Source organism: Lissotriton helveticus, chromosome 7 (genome assembly GCF_964261635.1).
Source record: "Lissotriton helveticus chromosome 7, aLisHel1.1, whole genome shotgun sequence".
In the NCBI taxonomy this organism is placed as follows: domain Eukaryota; kingdom Metazoa; phylum Chordata; class Amphibia; order Caudata; family Salamandridae; genus Lissotriton; species Lissotriton helveticus.
This window is the reverse complement of record NC_136068.1, coordinates 1,726,217,646-1,726,241,602: the sequence shown is the minus strand read 5'-3', so window position 1 is coordinate 1,726,241,602 and position 23,957 is coordinate 1,726,217,646. Positions and strand designations below refer to the sequence as shown.

The window sequence follows — 23,957 nt, the reverse complement described above, 5'->3', positions numbered from 1 at the left end:
GGGTTTGAGGTACAACAGACCCAACACGAAGTGTCCACCTAGGTGGATGCGGGTCCTGACGTGTCTCTTTATGAGACCGGTAAGTTTCGTACTGTTTTAGCAGTGCATCTAGTTTCTGTTCTAGTCAGTTCTGTTCTCGAGAAATTCATGTATTCTGTTTTCAAGTATTCCAGGTAGTATTCTGTCAGAACTGTTATTTTAAAATGTTCTTCATGTATTTTAATGTCGTGGTATGAAAGTGGTGTAATTATCGTGTCCATTGTGTATTGTATTACGTCTAGATTACAGTTCAATCATGCCTTTGTTTTCTAAACTACGTCAGTTAAAAACTAGAAAAGGTCTGCTTGAAGAAGCAGTTCCTGTCCCGCCTAGGGACAGTCCAGGTCATTTCATGTATCACAAGCATGGCATAAGTGCCATATTATATTTAGATTTATGGGTAGAGTACACCAAGGAGTTAGAAGTAAAGTATAGATGGCCCGTATCAGGTACGTGGGATGCCGAGTGCATCATGCGAGTAGAGGAAGCATTATGGAAAAAGAAAGCCAGACAGTCACAGAAAGACGCCATCGAGTTATGGCGCAAGGAATCTCATAAAAGAACCGAAAAAGAAATCAGAAAGTCAGAATTAAGTAGAGAATCCTCAGAAAGAGCCCAAGAAAGGGAATTAATCGAGATAGGTGAACGAATTAGAACCGAACAGTCAGACAGGCAGAGGAATGCCCTCATCAAGGGTATGTATCCTCTTCTTGCCGAGGGCTTGCCAAAAGCAACCCCGGAGGCATCCAGTAATTTCCCGCCACCATTAGTTCCGACCAAGCTACGTCACAAACCGACCGCAGCTGATATTTTTATCTCGTCCTATTTGGACGACACTGTCCCAGAATATGCAAATCCTGTTCCACCAGCTCCACCAGCTCCTGTAAATCCTCCTCCAGACACCGGGGCACCTTTCGCAGTACCTGCTCCGGTACCCCCGGTCCAGCCCACATTACAAGTACCCGCTACGTCCGTCACTATGCCAGCACGAAGAGTATCAGTCGACGATTCCAGTTTAGGGGCCGCGGGAGGAGGTCCCCCGGGAACCCCGCCGCCACACAAGCGTGTAACGGCAGTCGAGTTACATGAACGTGCATTACAGCGTACGCCCAAATATCAGTCCGTTGCAGAAATCAGGCGAGCCCTTACTGAATGCCGTTATGATCCAGTCCCAGGCGATGATAGTTTGGTTATATATTCCGTACGTATAAGACGGGTGACCGAGTATTTGGACACCCTACCGAATATGAAAGAAGATCTAGACAGGATATATCGTTTCATCCGTACAGGGGATGATCCAGAAAGTATTGGCGAAGTCATATCACAAAGGAAAGCTGAGACCCAGCTCATGATATTAAAGTTTCTGATCAATTGTTTAATAAGGGAACAAGATTATCCGACCAAAGATCCGGCCGAAATGAGAAGTCTGACAAGGTGGAGTGATAATATAGCCGAGGGTAAGCACAGAACCATCAGTAGTATAGAGAGTATGTACAAGAAAATTCGTAAGGAAATAATAAGGTTACACGAACAACGTAAAACAGCACAAGTAAGCGAGAAAGAGGATGACTCTCCTACAGAAGAGGTAGAGGACGAGAACACTGCCAGAATAGCGTACGTTGGTAAATCTAGACTTTCCGACCGACATTCACGTCTGGAACACAAGGAAGTCTTTCATCATCCAGCACCGGAACAAGGTTCTCTAGAACAAGTATTTCAAGCTTCCGACCATATTCTGAAATCACGAATCGGTTACAGTGAGTTAAGTACCATGCATGAACAGGAACTAGCCCGATCAGCAGTCCGATGGGTTACTGATTCTACCACTTTTCCAGACGAAATAGTGGCACAAATGTTTCTGAAACTGCCCCCAACCGAGCAACGACTGGGGGGTATGTATATGATCCAGCACCTCATTACACTGTATGAGGGTCAACATTCTGATCCAGGTCCGTTACACGATGTATTGAACGAGTTACTCCAGTATAGATGGAAAGGTTTAGGTACCGATTTAATTAGTGTCATTCTAGAACAGCGTCACAAATATAGAACGTTCCTGAACCCGCATTTCGTTCATGTCTCACCTCCAGAAAGTAAACCGTTTTATATAGACAGACAGAACCCGTTACGAGAAGTACACCCAATTAGGACACCAGCCGGTGAAATGCAACGAGTATTTGTTTATACCCCGATTACGAAGATGGAACTCTTAGAGATGAAGAAGTTAATTCCCTGCCATGACAAAGATCCAGCAGGGTTCCACCGAGAATTGAAAGATATGCTCCGTATGGGAGAATACACGTATCCAGATATAATTAAAATGCTAAAGGTCCTGTTGCCCGCAGGGGTATACGAAAAACTCAAGGAAAAAGAATGGGAGGTGGGAGAGAAAAAGATAGACTGGGCAGTTCTAGAAGCTGAAGATAATATACGAGTACCAGGTACCGGTCTAGGAGATAAATGTAAAGAATTACCTGAGCTGTTAATTCAAGTTTTGCCAAGATTACTAGCCACGAAAAAGGAAGACTGGGATGCAATCTCAGCCTGTAAACAGAAACCAGACGAAGATACGAGTGATTTTTATTCTAGGTTTGAGAAATGTTTTAGCATTAACAGTGGTCTCAAGACGAGTAGCGAGTCATACCCTCATCTTTTTGTTACTAAATTAGTCGAGAATTCAAGTCCACAAGTTAAGAATCGAGTTTTGAAAGTCGAAAGTACATGGCAAGCTAATACTCCGTCCCAAATGCTTCAGATGCTTCAGTATCACCAGAATAGAATCAGAGAAGAGCAAGATCATGAAAGGAAACGTATGAAAGACACGAAAATGAAAGTACTAGTTGCACAATCTGTTCCTCAAGACGGTCAGAAGAAGGGTACGAATCAAGCCAGTCATCCTGCAGCTCCCGTTAAAGGGACCTGCAATTATTGTAAACAGCCAGGTCATTATATAAACGAGTGTGCAGTTCTGAAACACAATATAGCTACCGGTAAAACTAAAGAAAGACCACGTCCGCCTAGACAAGAACAAGTTTCACAGACTTCTCAGCCATCGCAGAATGCACCACAGACAGTTACAGCACCGCAGCCTATCGCTGCAACACAGCATGTTACACAGCAGATGTACCAGTATGCTCAGGCAAAATATCCAGAGTATCAACAGTATTCATGAAAAAGCCTAGAGAGGGAGGTAGGCTTGCCTCTCATCGAGATACCTGTAGATCAAGAAGGTCCCTATGTTCATAGTCAAGTATTAGGGAAAGACAGAAAGTTTCTGATTGATACAGGGGCAAGTAGGACTACCATAAGTCACGCCGAAGTTCCAGGGGCTCCGCTCTCAGGCTCTAGTAACGTTTCCCTTGGATTTTCAGGAAAGCCTATTGTAAACGAGATATCTAAGCCAGTTACTCTAGAAGTAGGTCCATTGTCCCGCACTACTGATCTGTTACTTACGAAATCATGTCCAGAAAATCTGTTAGGCATTAAGACACTGAAAGAATTAGGTGCAGTTATTTGCTGCTCCCCAGAGGGAATACGTTTGTTTTTACGTGACTTCAAAGGTCACTATGTATTACGTGATTTTGATCCAAGATTGTCTAATGTTCCGCAGCATTTATGGGCGCAAGGTCCAACTGATGTAGGTTTTATGCAAATCACACCCCATCGTGTGACTCTCAAGCCAGGTGTAGTGTTCCCACGAATCAGACAGTACAGATTGCCACCTGAGGCTGTAGCAGCCTTATCTAAAATTATTGACGAGCTCACGGCTCAAGGAGTAGTTGTAGAAACTGACTCCAATGTATGTAATTCTCCTATCATTCCAGTCATGAAACGTACTGATCCAAATGCACCACCAGTATATCGATTAGTGATTGACCTTCGAGAACTCAATAAATGTATTATTCCCCAGTACCCAGTTGTCCCAGATATCTCTTCCCTACTGACAGCCATTGATTCCGAAGCCTCATTTTTCACAGTCATAGACCTCAAGAACGCGTTTTTCAGTGTCCCCATTCATCCAGACAGCCAGTTTCTTTTCGGATTCTGTTTAAATGGAAGGAGCTATAAATTCACACGAGCTCCTCAAGGTTTCAGGGAAAGTCCTAGTATTTACAGTCAAGCACTTAAGAGACAGCTAGACAATATTCACATGCCAACTGACACTGCCCTGCTCCAGTATGTCGATGATCTACTGATCACAGCCCGTTCTGAACGTGCTTGCGAGCGAGCGTCACTTACAGTTCTGTATTTCCTAGCCGAGATGGGGCACAAGGTGTCCCCTTCGAAGCTTCAATTCTGTGTCCAGCAAGTGATCTACTTAGGCCACTTACTGTCCAAGTGGGGTAGGCAGTTGACACCAGACCGTATCCAGTTAATAGCGAGTCTTCCTCAGCCCAAGACCCAGAAGGAGGTACGTGCTTTTATCGGCCTTACTTCTTATTGCAGACAATGGATTCCTCAGTATGCATTTCTAGCTAAGCCACTGATACAGTTAACGACACAGGAGGCAGCCGTATTGACTGTCCTCCCTTGGACATCTGAACATACACTTAGTTTCAATGAGTTGAAGAAAGCTTTATGCCAAGCTCCAGTTCTAACAACACCTAACTACAGTAAGCCTTTTACACTTTTTGTTACAGAACGTGATGGTACAGCATTATCTGTTCTTACACAAGATCAAGCAGGACAATACAAGCCCTGTGCTTATTTTTCGAGCACACTAGATCCTGTAGCCCAGGCTCTGCCTGCGTGCCTCAAGTCGGTTGCAGCCACAGCTCTAGCAATCAGACAAAGTGATTCCATAGTATTAGGACACTCCCTGACAGTACAAGTTCCACACTCCGTGGAAGTTCTTTTAAACCGAACACAGACCCAGCACTTGACAATTGCACGTTTGACAGGTTATGAACTGACACTGTTCCAGCCACACATAGAAATCAGACGCTGCAATGTTTTAAATCCTGCTACACTGTTACCATCAGTTACTTCACATCCTGCCACACATGACTGTGTGGAAGTTGTTAACACCATGACTAAGCCGAGACAAGACTTGACAGATATTCCATTACTAGATCCTGACCTGACACTTTATGTGGATGGTTCATGTATGAGAACAAGTACAGGAGAACTAGTAGCCGCGTATGCAGTGACTACAGACACTGAAGTTATTGAAACATATCGTATTGACACTCTGTCCGCTCAAGCAGCAGAGCTAGTTGCTCTGACCCAAGCCTGCATACACGCCAAGAATTTGAAAGTAAATATCTATACAGATTCACGTTATGCATTCGGAGTTGTACACGACTTTGGAGTGCTCTGGCAGGAGAGAGGTTTTATGACTTCTCATGGAAGATTCAGCATGGTCTCCTTATTCAAGCTCTGTTAGATGCAATACACTTACCGACATCTATTGCTATCATGAAGTGCAAAGCACATACGAAAGTTACTGACATTATTTCCCAAGGTAATGATCTAGCAGATCGCACAGCCAAGCTTACAGCACAGACTCTAGACATTCCAGTTAATCTGACACAGACACATACTCCAGATCTGACTACATGTATGACAGTTAAGGACCCCACTCAAGATGTCATAGATATCCAGTTGCATGCTACTCCCGATGAAATCGAGAAATGGTCCGAACAAGGAGGGGTCCAGACAGATCAGGGATGGGTGACGAAGGGAAAAGCCACATGGTTTCTCCCCGACTCTATGGTTCAAGTCATTATCAATACCGCACATAGTCCTGCACATTTAGGAGAAAAAGCTATGTTAGATAGTATCCAGAACATTTGGTTCAACAAGCATTTACGAGCTGCAGCCAAGCAGAAAGTCCGTACCTGTATGATATGTTGTCAATTTAATCCTGGTAAAAGTGTACCGGTGGAACAAGGGGGATTCCAGCCTCCTGACCACCCTTTTGAAGTCCTCCAGATGGATTACATTCAGATGGAGCGATGTCGAGGTTTCAAGTATGTCCTCGTAGTCGTATGCGCTTTGTCCAGATGGACAGAAGCATATCCAGTTCCAGATTACACAGCCGCGACCACTGCCAAGCAGTTGGTTCGTGAATTCTTCCCCCGCTACGGACTCCCTAGGGTCGTATATTCTGATAACGGCCAGCCATTCTCATCTGAGCTCATGAAACACATCTCCCTTTTGCTAGGGTACCAGTGGAAGTTCCATTGTGTACGCCATCCTGAAGCAGCTGGTCTAGTAGAGAGACATAACCAGACCCTGAAAATCCGCATTGCCAAAGTCTGTAAAGAGAAAGGTGTGGACTGGCTAGTAGCTCTGCCAGTCGCTCTGTTCTACATGCGCATGGTCGCACATTCCAGATCAGGTCTGTCCCCGTACGAGGTCGTTTTCGGCCGCCCCCCTAATATGTGGGGTACACCTAGACCCCGAAGTATTACCGATGTTTCAAGTAATATGCTGACAGATTACCTAGCTTCCTTGATGTCTGCCCTACACTCTTGTCGTTCACAGGTTGCCGCCGCATTTCCAGACAATACCGAGGTGGCACCGCATGAAATCGTTCCTGGTACCCTGGTTCTTGTAAGGAACTTTGATCGTTCAAGTCCGCTGGAGCCCCGCTGGAAGGAGCCGAAGCAAGTCCTCCTGGCCACCCGTACTGCCGTCAAGTTGGAAGGCAGGAAGGGCTGGGTGCATCTGTCTCATGTAAAGAAGTTTTATGGACTAAAGACTGTTTCCAAGAACAATTCCGAGGATTTTAAAGACTGCCAAAGTACTGTTCTCAAGGACTGTCCCGCAAATGACATTGATACGAATCCCTCCCGGTTTGAGAAAACTCCGCAACAGGAGTATAAGTTGAAATTAAGGTCTAGTAAAATAAGTCAGCCAGTTTGATTGTCTAAGTCCTCCCCTAGGTGAAACGGTTAGACCGGTTTCTGACATGTATAAAATAGACCCCCGTAGTGAGAGAGTTAGTGAGAACTCTAAAAGTTGCATTATTATTTTATGTTTTCTGCTATATCTCAGCCTTATGATTACCTGCATAAGTTATGCATTGTATTTGTGTTTTCCAGTTTCTCACGTAAATATGTCTTCTAATACTACAGTAGAGCACACGTTTAGTGATCTGCCTCCTCATGAACTATCTTATCGTCTTGCTATGCGAAACAATTCATTCATTCGCATGTTACATTATTCACACCAGACCAGCAATGCCACTAATTGTTGGGTGTGTGGTCGACTCCCCCCTTTTCAGACACCGAAGGGAGTTCTGCCACTGTTTCCTTATCCATTTTCACATAATGGTTCGTGTGGAGCATGGTCCACGTTAACGTCATCCTCAACAGATATGTCTTTTCTTAACAGTACATGTTTTCCAGACAAGCAAGGTCTTCCCCATAGAACAGGGTTAGATCTAGAAAATGAAGTTTATAATTTGGGTAATTATTCTTCGAATTTTATGGTCCTGAATGTTCAGTCTGATACTACTCCAGACTTACCCTCTATGTCAGTATTACCAGTTAAAGGCGAATTATGTGTCCGAAAGAATGGTTCCGTACATGTAGGCCATAGTGATTGTACTACTATTGTCAAGTATAGTGACAGTAGGAAATCTATTTTCAAAGCTTCACGTCATTCTTATTTTATCTGTGGTCAGACCGCATATGTTCGTCTGCCCCTTGATTGGGATGGTACATGTTACATTGCCTTCCTACTGCCACCTGTTTTTCTAGCCCCACCTGACTATCATAGAAACTCCCACCTAGTACATACTAGACACAAGAGAGACCTTCCGATTGTCGATTATACTGAAACTGCTCTAGAGCAATACATAGATATCAATAAAGGTGTCCTTCCCTATTTAGGTACTGTCGTGAATAGTAAACTGATACGTAGATTAACCAGAACCCTTGAAGCAGTAGTGATTGAGACTACTTCTGCTCTAGGTAACTTAACCGAAGAGCAATCTTTTATGAGAATTGTCGTGCTCCAGAATCGTCTCGTCCTTGACGTCATACTGGCCGATAGGGGCGGGGCATGTAGAGTCATCGGATCTAGTTGCTGCATTTTCATTCCTAATAACGCGCCGTCTGTTTATTCAGCTATAACCAGACTTCATAAAATTACCCATCTGTTACACCAAAATCCAGGCACCTGGACATGGTCCGGTTGGTTCTGGAATATAATTTCTGCATGGGGATGGAAAGTATTGTCATTTCTAGGTATTGCAGTAGCTATCATATTCAGTTGCTGCCTCTGTATACAATGTGGCCCTGCGATTTGCGGCATTTGCGCTACCTCTTGTATTCCTAGTCTCAAGTCCCGTCCTAAATCCCGTTCCAAGAAAGTTCGAGACGAGCAGTCGATGCTGTCTGAAATGATAGATGGTATTATGAATATTGATGTTTCCTGATGGAAACGTAGGGCACAAGGAGGGAATGTGGAAAAGTAAATTTTACCATGTTGTATGTGCCTACGTGTTCCCCATCTTATGTTATATGTGCATGAGTAATATGCATATGTATTCCCCTCTGATCGATTAAAGATGCAATTACGGTTGTGTCCATCTCTAGTATGCCAGTTTCCAGTCTTCATGAAAACTACGAATATTAGGCCTATGTAAAATCTATGTTGCCACGTTTTACAGTGTACACGTTAATTCATTGAATTGTCCCCGTTTCTAGGCCTCAAAAGGGCCCGGACACCAGATTCCGCTTCTGTCTTCTGAAACCTCGCTGAGGAGCGATACAGCCCCCACCTGTATTCCTGACCCTTCACTTACTTCCTGCCTCACAGTGCCCGGCTCAGCCTGGCTCTGCCTACGAGTCTGCCAAGAGTATGTTATGATTCTAGTTATCAGTCCAGTCCTCCTTCTCTGCATTCCTAAGCTACTGAATCGCATCAATAGTTTCAGTCATCGTCTAGCCTTTACGTCTCCATGTAAGAGAAATACTGTATTAATGATCATTTAATATTCTTCAACACGCACTACATGTAGAATAATGCATGCACCAGTCTTAGAGTCTGTTAGCCTTTCCCCTCCTGACTTTTAGTTTATATCAACATGTTTTCAAACATTAGATACTAGATAGGGTTTAGGTACATGTCGCTCTGACTCTCCAGACTTCAGTCTCCTCCTCTAGCACAGAGTTCATAGCCCCCAGCTTCTCCCTAGTAACACGCCATTGCCAGCTTGCGCGCACCACTAGGTTAGAGGTCCCGGCTCCTTAGGTAGCCCCCTCCATGTTTCCGCCCCATTTATGACATATTCTGTTACGTTTACATCACATGTCTATGTATACGCCCTGTCCACACCTCCTGTTACACCTACTTTCACCCTTATCTTTCGCGACTGTTACTGACCCCACCCACTGCTCCGCCTATCGTATGTACTGTAATGCAATTGTTTTAGTATATATGCTTGTGCACTGTTATTAAAGTTGTGCTAGCTAGCCATCTCAGATCTTCCCCGTGCAGGTTGTCCTGTTCCTGTCCTTATGCTGTATTAAACCTGCAAAACTCCTACTACCTCGAATCTTGACTCTTATTTATTGAGCTATCTGTTATTACGATATCCAGTCAAAAATAGATCCGGTATTATTTATTTATATACCACAAGCCCATGCCGTACCATGCTCCAAACAAGACTCCTGAGGGCGGGCCGGCAAAGCACCTGGGCCACTCCCAGGCCCAGGCAATGCGGTGATGGTGCCAAGGTCACTCCGCAGGCCGCTCCATGTCCTGAGCCCACGCCACGTGTTGATGTTCCTAAATCGCACACAATCCAAAGTGGTTGAAAAGTCAACGTGTAATTATAAGCGTTACAGTCCGAACTTGACCATCATAAATAGAAAGATAAAATTCGAGGTCACACTGAGAGTACCCTCACCATGTTTTTCACGCTGTGCCTAAATGTATTTTTTTATATGTAGTATTTGTTATGTTCCAATTGTGTTGTGTTGTGATATATGCAAAAAACACCTCACTTCCTCTGTGTTTCACTTATGGAAAATATGGAAAATATACAATTGCATCTTATATACACATATGTATATATCCTGTTCCATATCAAAATATGATTTTCTTCTTATAAACTTTAAATACTCTTCAAATAGTGCAATTAGTTTGTTTTTTCTAATAAGTGTTTGGACAGATCCTTGTGTGTAACATTGTTTGAACTCCCACTGTAAAAGGGGACAGAAGAAGAGTTAATTGTAGTTTGTGTGCTGTGGCAGAACCACTGCTCGTTTAACACACTTTCTAAAAGTGGCATTTTGCAACATAGAATATAAAAACCACCTTCACCAAAAGGCGTGTTAGAGTTCAGAGAGCCTAAACTCCATTTGTCTGTCTTCTCCTATGGAAAGTAACACATGTAAAAATGGTACAGTGCAACCCCAATGATAGGCCTATGGGACAGATAGTCTTTCAATAATGAAAAACTAAATGCACAGTATTTCACTATCAGGGCGGACATGGCACACACATGTCCTACCTTTCACATACACTGCACCCTGCCCATGGAGGTAACTTGGCCTACATTAGGGGTGCCTTACATGTAAAGAAAGTGAAGGTTTGGGACAGGTAAGCTGGTGTACTTGCCAGGACAACATGGCAGTTCTCCGAATGCGCATGCAGACATTACAGTTGTAGGCCTGAGACACATTTACAGGGCTACTCCTGTGTGGCACAATCAGTGCAGCAAGCCAACTAGTAAGATTTGATTTACTGGCCATAGCACACAGTGTGCACTTTACTAGGGCCTTACCAGTAAATCAAATACGTCAATCGTGGATAACCAATCATTATCACAATTTATACAGAGAGCATATGAACTTTAGCACTGATCAGCACTGGTAAAGTGCCGAGAATCCTACAGCCAATGTAACAGGGTAGGAAAAATAGGGGACAAAAAGCAAAAGGTTTGGGGATAAACATATCAAAAGGGCCAGGTCTAACAGTACCTATTTCATACTCAGAAGCACTACACTATTTTTAAAAAGGAGATGTGTGTATATCCTGACAAGAAGGTGTTTGAAGTCCATAGAGGTCTACAAATGTCTAAAAAGAATGAAAGGATGTCTAGTCTGACTCACTGTTCAGGGTTGACTCCTTGTTCCATTTGTAGTTTTGTGATGTCAGATGACGTACAGTGGTTGTAGAAAACCTCTTCCATCTGGAAGGAGAGGGTGGAGGGACTACACTCCCAGAGAGACACAATGCTAAAATAATCCATTGTTAAGCAAGCTCATTGTCGTGTTCACAAACAATATGCAAATACTCTTCTTAGCTATACACCTAATTCAAACTCTGCATTGGTATCAGTTTGTACTTTGAAAACATTTGCTGATGTCCAGTCCCAGTTTGTAGCTCTATTTATAACTGGTGCATTGTGGTACTGTCTGCGGCTATTGAAAATACTTTTTTGTATTGCTTCTCACTTTTATGAAGAACTTTCATAAACCTTCAAAAACCCATAGTTGTACTGTTGTTCTGGTAAGATGTGTGTTGCTTGACCAAAGGGGAGGATGAGTACACCTGTAGATACACAGGTCAAAGAATGCAGCCAAAAGCCATGTCATGCGTTCATCACTTGTGACGCACAGCCATAAGTTCTAGTTACTAAGGCCGTGTTATGTGTATAAGGTGCCATTGACTTGCCCTACAACAGCTTGTGGGGACACAGGGTTTACCTTGCTGGCACTGAGGCAGGGGCACAGGGCCTGGTAGGAAGATAACCTTTGCTCAGAGTCCATGTTGAGCATGGCCAAAGGTTGTGCACAGTGAGAATTTGGAAGGGGATTTGAGGTGGGGTCCTGCGCAGAATATCGGGGGACACTGAGAGCCCGGCTTCCCTGAAGGCCATGCCCTATGTACAACACCTCCAGAGCATGACCAAAGGACATGTTGACCAAGTGGTAAATATAAATGAACAGACACTTTTTGTGGCTGAAGTCCATCTCCCTATGCCCAATGATCTTGTGAATACCGGGGATGAGGCGAATGACCACAGCCAATGGCAGTGCCCTTCAGGAACTAGCCATACCATACTGGGAACATGGATGCTGAGAGCACGTCATGGCTGAAGGCCACCGGTTGTGCCTAGAAGCAGATGGGCAGGGGTGAAGGTTGCGACTGGTGTATTCGGGGGTCCAAGAGGTACATTTTCAGAAGGAAAGATTAAAAATAAACATTGCTAATTGTGCACACCATGGAGCCTACACTAATCAGTGTGTTGCGCAATGACTATGGCACTCTGACATGGCAGTAATAGAATAATCACACTGTGTAAAGTCATCTCAAATAAACTATGCCCCAGGAACATTGTCAAATGTGTCCATTTGTGTTTTGTACAGGTACCCCAGCATTGCCAATAGTGAGCTACACTCGAACAATGACTGAAGGGCTCCCAGAAAAAATTACCTGCTCTGTGGAGCACACCTGCCCCGCCCACCCACCAACTCTGTCATGGGATAATATTCATAGCAATGTCAGCTTTTACCATGAAGAACTCTTGGACGGAATATGGAGAACTGTGTTGCTGTTAAATTATATCCCAGCCGCAGAGCACCATAAGGAGGACTTTGTGTGTTCAGCTACTTACCCCAGTGGCAAATCAGCGTCTCAATCCATTACATTGTCCATTCGATGTAAGTCTTTTAACTTTAATTATTGGAGATGAAAATGGACATGGCATAGACATTGAAATAATATTGTATTAAAATGTTTAATCATTGGTGTTAGAAGTGTGAGACCTGCATAGCCAATTATAAAGCTTCTAACCACTGGACTAGGTGCACTTATGAAGCATCCAGTGAACGCGAGTTCATTGTTCCTCTGGTGTCCTGGTGTCCACTTTTCTCCAGCTTATGAGTGAAGGGAAAAGTGGAGCTTGTTATACTTGAAACTACATTTGTACAGAGCGTCATATCCCACTGAGAGGCTCTGAGGCACATGATCAAGCAGAAGGCATGCTACACTATGGTTGTTTGGAAGAATGTTGTAATTGCAATGAGTCCTAGGTGGAAAACATTTTGGTGTCATGTGTGAGTGATTAAAGTGGTGTCTTATCCTTTCATGAGTCACAGAGTTTAGCAGTGTGTTGAAGGAAAGACGAGTCAGACAGAATGCACACAGTTCACAATATTCTCCTGCATTGAGTTACGCTTCAGATCATATATGGAGTGTTTGGTGCCGACTGAATTTTCAACGTAAGTCCTGTCAACACAATAATTAAGACATCTATTACGTTGTGTAGGACCTAAAGAGGAGTGAGAGGACGGAGAAGGTTTACATTACTGTCATCTCACCTAAAGGTTGGTGACCGAGAACATTTATTTATAAGCTTTAGACCACCCAGTGTTAAAGCTTGTGAGGGAAGAGAGTGAGACCAGCTTGGGTGTACTATACCAAGGTCATTCAATGGGTCAGTGATTACTGGACAGACCTCTTGTGCATGTGATTGTAGGTAGGTTAGTGGAGGCTGCCTCCTGTGGGTTTTTGATTTCAGGCTGCCTAAGATATACGCTTTAGAGAGACCAGTGTCAAAGCTGGTGAAGGTAGAGGGTGGGACCAGCAGGTATGTACTATACCAGGGTCATCCAAGGTGAGTGGTTACTGGACAAATCTCTGTATGCATTTGATGTATGTTAGATATTGGGGTTTCTAATTGACAGAGGTATGCACCTTTGCCCAAGTAGGAACTCTTGTTTCTAGGGAGGGTAAGGGAGTTCCACACTTTACATAACCCCTGCTCACCCCATAACAGATTTTCTCATTTCTCCATGGGAACTAGTTCTATGGCCAGTATCCACTGCGGTCACATTGTAATGGCGGTGTCGGGACCGCCGACAGGAGGTCGGTAGGTGTAGGGACCACGGCGATCCACCTCGTAATCAGGCCCAAAGTATTCTGACTCACTGAGTCCGGAATTTCAGTAGCAGTCACTAAAAGTTTTCTTCCGATACTCTACAATGAGTGCAATTCTTTGGAGGCTGCTGGAAAAGTTATTGCTGGTCTTCCTCTTAACGCTCAGGTATTCTGGCTAGGTTCAATTATCTCCATTCTGGCAGGGCTCTCGCAGCATATATTGTAGTCCTCACCTGCTGTACTCAGATATGAATGTCTGAGGGACCCATTTTGTTAGAAAGTTGCTGGCACTTGGGACTCTTTTTCTTTGGATATCTTCATGTGAAAAAGAAGGCTGTTGCTTTTATCGTTTGTGGTGCCATCTGTTCCTATCCATCCAAGTAATCAATTCCAGATAGGTGGTTAGGGTTTGCACTACAACATTAATCCTGCCTTCAGAACTTGGTGTATTGTTTCTTGGCAGCGCAATGCATCTTGCCTATCAGGGAAACCAAAGGTCAAAAACTTTATTTGATTATTTAAATAAATCATAAAATATCCCAATTGATCAGTCAATACACCAATACATGCAAACATTCATGTTAAAAATATATTACAAACAGATTAAAACATTATTGATATTTGGAAGCGAATAGCTATTGTTAAGGAAAGAAACCTGACAGCAAACAACATATGTTGGGAGTGTCTGGAATAAAATAAAAGCAGGTGTACATCTTCTAAAGTACATCTCCCTTAAAATTGGTTTCATAAAACTTTAACTAGGCCCTTAATAATTAACACAAAAACCCATAAAATTTAACAGAGTTTGCTGTGACGAATCATGGCAAGGACAGGGGACCAATGAGACTGAATCAAATTGGTGCATGGCTAAACTTAATTGCCACCAGATGGTGCCTGTTCTGAACCTTGTTAAAATTGAGCACTCCAACGAGTGACTGACCCATGTTAGATATGGCTCCATTCCAGGCGTTGTTACAATTCCCGCATAATCCCCATCTGCCAACTTTTTGAGATAACAATATACTCTGTCCTACACCCTTTCCTCTGGAATTTGTCTTTTACTCACAATTTATCCGTACTCTCAATCTCCGCTGGTCTGGAAAATGGTTCACCCTTTCCAATAGACTCAAGACTGGACTTAAATAGAAAAGCCAGGAAATCTTTAACCCATAGTCACAGATCAAACAGTCCTGAATAATTTTGCTGTTGAGTGCCGAAAACTGGTTACACCATATGGAGCACCACATTAAAAGGGGTACCGTCTTTATCTAATGTTCTATATAGCTCGCACCTAACTCTTCATGAATGATGGTATTAGTGGTATGTGGGTACCCCCAACAACTGCTGTAAAAAGTTTTTCCTATATTTGTAAACAACTAATGTGGATGTAACCCCAAATGCTACAAGCACAGAACATCACACGGATGCATTTACAATTAAAAAAATCCACCATCGATTTACCCCCGATGTTAGATGCCAAATTTACCTGAACTCCGACAGTCTGCAAAATGCAAAATTTTGTGATATGCAAGCAGGGTTCTTAAGCACCAGATCTGAAAGAGACACGTTAGTATTAGATTCCTTACCTTAGAATATCCCCAGGCGTCAGACTAGATCCGGAAACTTTTGCGTAGCAGTACCCTTGCGCGTCGGTAGGCGTCGTCTGCGGCTCCGCGTCCGTCGTCGTCGGAGTACTTAGACGCCGCCTCCTCGTGCTGACGTCAGTTCTTCTTTTTTCCGCGCCAGCAAGCGCAGATCTGGAAAAAGCAGTAACCCTAGTCAATTTTTGACCAACTTTTGATCGATTTTTGATCATTTTTCGAAGTCTTTTCGACTCCGATTGGTGCCGTAGGGATGCTCGGCTTTAAGCACTGCGAGGATTGCGACCGCCTGATGTCGGTCACGGATCCTCACCGCCTGTGTTTAACTTGTCTAGGCGTCGATCACGACGACAAGGCCTGCTCCGACTGCCGGGCCCTCTCTTCGAAAGCCTGGCGGGAGCGGTCCCGCAGGCGACTCGAACTCCGGCAGTCGGTCCCGCGCCGCGAGAGGTCTCGGTGCCACGGGAGGTCGAGGGACAGGTCGCGGGCTCGGAGCCACCACAGCTCCAAGAGTAGGCCGCACTCCTCCGGGTCAAAGTCGTCGTCAGGTAAGAAGCACAAGAAGTCCAAGAGGCGTCATCGATCTGCGGACTCCCCCCGACGCTCGCGCGATGCGGCCGGGGGTCCGGGTGACATCGCCCACGCGGCTCCGTCGGAGTCGCGGGCGCCGCGTTCAGCTCCGCACCCTCCGGTCCCTGGGCTAAACGCAACGCCGGGGGAGATCGAGAGCTTCCTCATGGCCATGAGGAAACTCTCTCCTCCGACGGGCTCCGCGGTGCCTCCGGGCTCAGCGGACCCGTCTGGGACCCCTAGCGGGCTGGGGGCTTCGGCCCCGACGCCCCCGCCGCCTTCGGGCCCGGCGCCGTGGGGTCCAGTTGTCCCGGCGCCTTCGGGCCCGGAGCCGCGGGACGACGCTAGACCTTCTTCGGGATCTGGATCGTCGCCGGTGGACCTTACGACCTCCCCGGCGTCGGGCCATCAGGTGTCGCCTCCGGCGCCGTCCTCAGGCGGCGCCGTCCCCGATGCCCCCTTCATTCCTGTTCCGACGTCGAGACGGCCCCGATGGGCGCCGCTCCAGACGTCGTTTGGGGAGTTTCACTTCTATGAACCGGCCCCATTAGTTGAGAACCCTGAGTTTCAGGAGATGGGTGATGAAGAGGATTGGGAGGGGTCTGAGGACCCTCTGACCAGAGAGTGTCAGTCTCATGAGGACTGCGCAGGAGACCTTGGGGAGGCCAGTGGCCTGGACACCTCTCCAGACACTGGTTTTGTCTCCCCTCCTACCGTGGCTTCGGAGGAGGGGGCTACCTACAGCGTGGTGTTGATGAGGGCTGCCAAGGCCTTGGGCCTTGAGCTCCCCGTCGCGGCCGTGAGGACTAATCTCCTCACTGAGGTCCTTAAACCGCAGTCAACCTCGGCCGAGCCTCTGCTGCCCTTTAATGAGGCCTTGACCGACGTTCTTCTGGGCCAAGCCCGCTACGGGTTCGACCGTAGATGGGAACGTGGCCAGACGTCACCGCCCCGCCCCGGGCGACCCGTGTTTCCTGTCCACCCACCCTACCCCCGAGGGCCTGGTCATCCAGGCCTCTAATTCCCATATCGCATTCCCGTCGGCGCCGCCGGACAGGGAATCCAAGAGGTACGAGCAGTACGGCAAAAAGATCTTCTCGTCCCTAAGTTTGGGATTGCGGTCTTCCAACACCGCATGCCTCTTGGGCCGCTACACCCACTCTCTGTGGGATACGGTTGAGGAAGTGCTGCCAGAGTGTCCGTTGGAGGTACGGGCCAAGCCCTTGTGGAGGGCCGGGATGCAGCCAAATATTCCATACGGTGTGGGCTGGATACCACCGACTCACTGGGTAGAGCAATGGCAACGACGGTGGCGGTCAGAAGCCACGCCTGGTTGACGTCCGCCAACTTTTCGGCCGATGTCCAGAACACATTGATGGACATGCCGTTCGATGGCCGTCGCCTCTTTGGCGACAAGGCAGACCATGCGCTTGAGCGCTTTAAGGACTCCAGGTCTACGGCCAAGTCCTTGGGCCTCTCGGCCCCGCGCCAGCAATCGGCTGCCTTTCATTCCTTTCGTGGCCAGGGAAGGGTTGTACCCACACGTGCTGCCAGCCACGCTCCGCAGGGTAATACCCAACACGGTGGTGGCCGTGGGAACCGCCGTCCCGGCAGTCGGGGACAACGGCGAGGTCAGTCCACACCTTCCCCCGCAGCATCCGCCTCAAAACCCTCCTAGTCCGTGCTTTCAGGCCCATGTGGCGCCAGTGGGGGTCAGGGTTCGCCATCACCTCCTCCACTGGCGCACCGTCACTTCGGACAGGTGGGTGCTGCAGATCGTCCGAAGGGGCTACTCCCTCCCCTTCGAGGCGACTCCTCCAGCCATGCCACCGCAGAACCACCGTGTATCGGGGGATCATTTGCCACTTCTGCAGGAGGAAGTTACGGCCCTCTTGCCCAAGGGGGCCATCGAGCGCGTTCCTGGGCCAGAAGTAGGGTGTGGTTGCTACTCCCACTACTTTCTGGTACCCAAGAAGGGCAAAGGGGGCCTATGCCCTATATTGGACCTACGGGACGTCAACGGCTTCCTCCGGAAGGAGAAGTTCAAGATGCTGACACTGGCTCAGGTCCTAGCTGCCCTGGACCCAGGAGACTGGATAGTAGCGTTGGACTTGCAGGACGCTTATTTCCACATCCCCGTCCTGCCGGCCCACCGGCGCTACCTGCGGTTCACGGTTGGCCACGAGCACTTTCAGTATACCGTGCTCCCCTTCGGCCTTACCAGCGCCCCACGGGTGTTCACAAAGGTGATGGCGGTGGTCGCAGCTCATCTGCGCAGGTTAGGGGTTTCAGTCTTCCCCTACCTCGACGACTGATTGTTGAAGGCGGGCTCGCCCCAGACGGTCGTCAGCCACCTCAAGACTACCGCAGATCTCCTGAATCGGCTGGGGTTCGCAATCAATGTGCCGAAGTCACACCTGTTCCCCTCTCAGAAGCTCCTTTTCATCGGAGCGGTTCTCGACTCGGCGCAGTTTCGGGTTTATCCACCCGAGCAGCGGGTCCGGGATATTCAGGCTCTGATTCCCATCTTTCAGCCGTTATCCCGGGTCTCGGTCAGGTTGACGCTGCGGCTTCTGGGGCTGATGGCCTCCTGCATCCTGCTGGTGCATCACGCCAGGTGGGGGATGCGGGCTCTGCAGTGGGACCTGAAGTTTCAGTGGGCCCAGCATCAGGGCAACCTATCCGACCACGTCCTGATCTCGGAGGGCACTGCGAGACAGCTGCAGTGGTGGCTCACGGACTGCGATTGGGTCAGCGGCAGATCCCTCTCCCTTACCCAACCGGAGCACGTAGTTGTGACGGATGCGTCCCTCCAGGGCTGGGGTGGCCACATGGGAGAGACGGAGATCAGAGGCCTCTGGTCTCCGGCGGAGCTCCGGCGGAGGCCCGGCTCCACATCAACCTGTTGGAGTTACGGGCGATTCGTCTAGCACTGAAAGCGTTCCTCCCCTCTGTCCGGGGGAGTGTAGTGCAGGTGTTCACGGACAACACCACCGCCATGTGGTACTGCAACAAACAGGGCGGGGTAGGGTCGTGGACCCTTTGCCAGGAGGCTCTGCGCCTCTGGCAATGGCTGGAACGCCAGGGCGTGACCCTGGTGGCTCAACACCTGGCGGGTTCTCTGAACGCCAAGGCGGACGAGCTCAGCCGTCGGTGCATGATGGATCACGAGTGGCGTCTGAACTCGTACGTGGCGCAAGGCCTCTTTCAGCAATGGGGAGAGCCTTGGTTAGATCTATTCGCCACCGAAGAGAACGCGCAATGTCACCTGTTCTGCGCGTTGGAATTTCCAAGGTGGCACTCGCTCGGATACGCTTTTCATCGCGAGTGGCGCTGCGGTCTACTGTACGCCTTTCCGCCTATACCACTTCTGCCCAGAGTGCTGAAGAAGATCAAGCGAGACCGGGCACAAGTCATCCTTGTGGCTCCGGACTGGGCTCGAAGGTACTGGTATCCAGAGCTACTCAGTATGTCAGTCGATCCCCCGGTTCGTCTGCCTCTTCAGGAGGACCTTCTGTCGCAGCAGCAGGGGACGGTCCTCCACCCGAACCTGTCCAGTCTCCACCTCCATGCTTGGAGATTGAGCGGCGACAGTTGAGGCCAATTGACTTGCCTCCTGAAGTCTGTAACGTCCTTCTGGCAGCCAGGCGTCCCTCCACAAAGTCGGTGTACGCCTGCAGGTGGAACAGATTTGTGGCATAGTGCACAGCAAAGGCTGTGGATCCTCTTGCTGCCCCTCTTTCTGAGGTTCTTCTCTTCCTTCTTTCTCTTGCCCAGCAGGGCTCTGCTCTGGGCTCTATCAAGGGCTACCTTTCTGCCCTTTCAGCCTTTCTGAGGCTGCCTGATCAACCTTCTTTGTTCAAGTCCCCTATTGTAAATAGATTTCTTAAGGGCATCACACACACGTTTCCTCCTGTTCCGTTTGTGATGCCTCAGTGGGACTTGAACCTGGTTCTTACATTTCTAATGTGCGCTCCCTTTGAGCCACTTCACAACTGTCCTGTACGCCTTCTAACTCTGAAGACTGCTTTCCTGGTTGCCATCACCTCTGCCAGGAGAGTGAGTGAGCTCCAGGCCCTATCTTGTACTCCGCCTTTCCTTTCTGTCCATCCGGACAAAGTGGTGTTGCGTACCAAGCCATCTTTCCTGCCCAAGGTTGTCACAGCCTTCCACATCGGGCAGTCTATCACCTTGCCAACCTTCCCGCCACCGCATCCCTCTAAAGAGGAAGAGCGGCTCCACCGTCTGGACCCAAAACGTGCGCTCTCGTTTTACTTGGATCGCACACGCCAGTTCCGGGTGGATGACCAACTCTTTGTTGGTTACGTGGGCGCGAAGAAGGGGAAAGCGGTGCACAAGAGGACCATCTCACGGTGGATCATCTTGTGTATCCAGGCATGCTACTCCTTGGCTAAAAAGGAGCCCCCTGTTGGATTGCGGGCTCACTCTACCCGAGCCACGGCGACTACAACTGCCCTGGGCCGGGGAGTGCCCTTACAAGACATCTGTCAGGCAGCTACGTGGGCATCGCTGCACATGTTTGCAAGACACTACTGCCTGGACAGCCAAGTCCGGAGGGATGGCTTCTTTGGCCGTTCTGTCCTCCAGGACTTTCTGGTGTGATTATTGGTTTGCAGACCCACCACCGGGGTTGGTATTGCTGGGGTATCTATTCTAAGGTAAGGAATCTAATACTAACGTGTCTCTTTCAGATGCACAAGTTACTACTTGTGTAACGATATAGCTGTAAGAGACATTAGTTAGTATTAGATTCCTTACCGACCCACCCATCCTCCCCGTTCTGCGAACCGATATCTAGGGTTAGGGTTTACCCCTTTCAGGGCCCTAGTTTCAATGGCACCAGTGTTGATTTTTTGACATGGCTCTGCGTTTCTGGCGCGGAAAAGCTGTGTCTAAGAACTGACGTCATCACGCGGAGGCGGCGTCTAAGTACTCCGACGACGTCATCACGACGCCGACGACGGATGCGGAGCCGCAGACGACGCCTACCGACGCGCAAGGGTACTGCTACGCAAACGTTTCCGGATCCAGTCTGACGCCTGGGGATATTCTAAGGTAAGGAATCTAATACTAACTAATGTCTCTTACAGATATATCGTTACACAAGTTGTAACTTGTGCATTCGTCAAAAGTCCCTTGAGCTTGAGTTTGTACAGCCACAATTCATATAAAAACATTTACTGTGATTGGTTTCTAGGTTAACTCTATGCATGAAGTCCAAAAAGGCATCAATTAGTTTTTTCAAGCCATTAGGGGTTCTTGAAATATGGAATGTGGGGTCTATTCCAGTACCTAATTTGTAAAAAAAAAAAAAAGAACAAAAAAAAGGAAGTGCAGGGGCTCTCATCAGGAGGCCACGGCAGCTTGCACCACAAATTGCCCCTGCCAGCGCTGCCAAGAATAGTAACATCACAACAACTAACTATCACAGTCCACAAGTGTGACAATTGTGATTATTTCAGGCCCCCAAAGCTATAATACTGGATTGAGCAGCAGGCAATAGTCATTTTTTATTTATATTGAATTAATAATTAACTGTTGTGGTCTTCTCTAAGTTAACCAGGCAGCGTCCTTGTGGCCCACTGTCACAAGCACCGGTGTTGACAATTAAGTGCCGGTGCCGAGCACTGGAAACCACTGGCTCAAATTAAGCACTGGTCTATTCTTAACTATGAACATGTCCATCACCCGTTTAACAAGCTGTTTATTCAAATCATTTACATATAAAGGAAACAGGCTAGAGTTCAAGACACATCCCTGACGTACCCCCCTAGATAATGTGATTGGGCTGGTGTACTCTCCATTCTCTCTGAACATCAACGCAGCAGACACATCTGTATGTGATGCTCTCAGGAATTCCCCAAATCCTTATCTAATCCCTCAGCCAAGAGAAAAGTCACCAGCCTTAATCTGTTTATGCTGTGAAAGGCAGATGAAAAATCCATAAATGATAAGTATATAGGTAAGAATTAGGCATATTTAGTGATTACCAACTAAAGACTCAGGCATTGTTCTAAAATACTAACACCTTCCTAGAACCCATACTGAGCCTCAGTCAGGATGTTTCGATTCCACGGTCCAGGCCATTATTCAATCCATAGGGACACACCCTATTAAGTTAATCCAAAAATAAAATAGGGTGATAGCACAATGGGTCATCCTGGTTGCCCTATTTTTTTTAAAATAAGGTTTAATGTGGCTGTTTTGGAGGGGGTGGACATTGATTTTGCTAAAATGCTCTACCCATGCATCAGGGGAAATGTTTTTTGACGGCCTCAGGATGTGTTGCCTAAAGTTATAATTGACACAAAACAACCAAGACTTCCCAGTCCTCTATCTGCAACTCTTACTTCCTTTTTTTATGTGCATTTCTATAGTCAGTTCTACTTAGGGCAATTAGAAGTCTTTCTCTGGGTTCTCTTTCTAAGGCTTTATGGAGTCGCATCTTTGCAGCTCTACTTCTCTTATCAAACCACACCATAGGCTCCTGGTTAGATGTTTTATTAGGTCTGATAAGGAGGTCCTTAATTGCCCCACACAGCCTACTGGCATCCGCTGGAGTTATGTCTAATGATAGCTACGCAAAAGGTCCAAATTGTCCCTAATTAGCTATTGGAGTAACTGAGCATTATCTGCCCCCTTCTACTAGCGGTCTGCCATTATATTTCGTTTCCATCTTGACCGAATCATCTATTCTGACAAATGTTCTCTCTTTTATGGTAATCAGGGTCACAGTCAGGTGGTTATGGTCACAATAGATATTAGAAATGACAGATGGTCCTAAAATACAGTGACTAAGGGACCGATTCACAGAACTAATCTGAGACAAAATCCCTAACTTTTGGTATACACAGAAGGCATTTAGTAGTAGTAAAGTTAGGATTTTGTCTTAAGTTAGGATTTGTCTTAAACTTGAGTTAAACTTAACTCTGTCTTAAGTAATGTGGTGTAAATGTGGTGTGAAGTCCATATAATGGAGCAAACTTACAGTAACCAGCGTTTGTCTCTCTGCAATATTCTTCAATGAAGATGAATCCTTCAATTAATGGAGTCCTCAAGGCGAGTGATGGTCCACTACGTGGCCAGCATGACAGCGTTAGTCTGTCTGCTATCGGCAAAATGACCATCTCATTACCAATATATGATTTTATTATTCCACAGGAACCCCTGTTTCTGACAATAGAAGATTACACAATGGCAGCTGGGGTAAAACACGCATAGCCATCCCTAAATATATCCTCAATAGTCCATATCTCTTGTAAAAAGATAATGTCAAAAACTCTGGAAAACTCTAGCCAGTTTTATATCCTTTAGTTTGGTTAGAAGCCCCTCCACAGTCCAGCGGACTATTTTAATGTTAGCGAATTGGTTAAGCCCATCAGGACCTGACACAGATGACAATGACTCAACAGGCTCCATAATAAAGGTCTCTATAAGATCTGAATTGCAGTCATCATCTCCTAAATCTGCTACAACTTAAAATCGAATTAGGGTGTAATTTCTACACTAATAAGTGGTTTAGCAATAGGTGAATGAATTGTGCTAGGCTTGAAAATCTAATCAGACGGATACATTTTAGGTCTCAGGCGTCTATATAGAAAGCTTGGAAGCATGACTTTAATCTGGCTAGTGGAATATTCAGAGGTTTTCAAGATCCCCATACAAAAAGGGATATCTAAAATTAACCATCACACAATCTCCTTCAATTGACCTTGCCATGGGACTTATCCAGGCTACCCTATGTACCATAAGGATACCACAATAGTTATTAAGATCAAATGTTAAATTTTTATGCAACCAGTCTGCGACCTTATTTATAATTTGTGTCACTGATTCCATCTGGGTTGGTCTTATGTTGGGGACTTTAACCAGGACAACCAC

The 23,957-nt window shown here is 46.8% G+C and overlaps 1 protein-coding gene across 3 annotated transcripts in view; it reads left to right on the top strand.

Moving 5' to 3' along the window:
- Window positions 1-23,957, top strand: part of LOC144767648 (B-cell receptor CD22-like) — a 442,866-nt gene that overhangs the window by 284,286 nt on the left and 134,623 nt on the right. For all 3 annotated transcript variants that reach the window (XM_078651046.1, XM_078651045.1, XM_078651047.1), the window contains one exon: window positions 12,372-12,665. In XM_078651046.1, coding sequence (XP_078507172.1) covers window positions 12,372-12,665 — 294 coding nt within the window. The remainder of the gene's footprint in view (window positions 1-12,371; window positions 12,666-23,957) is intronic.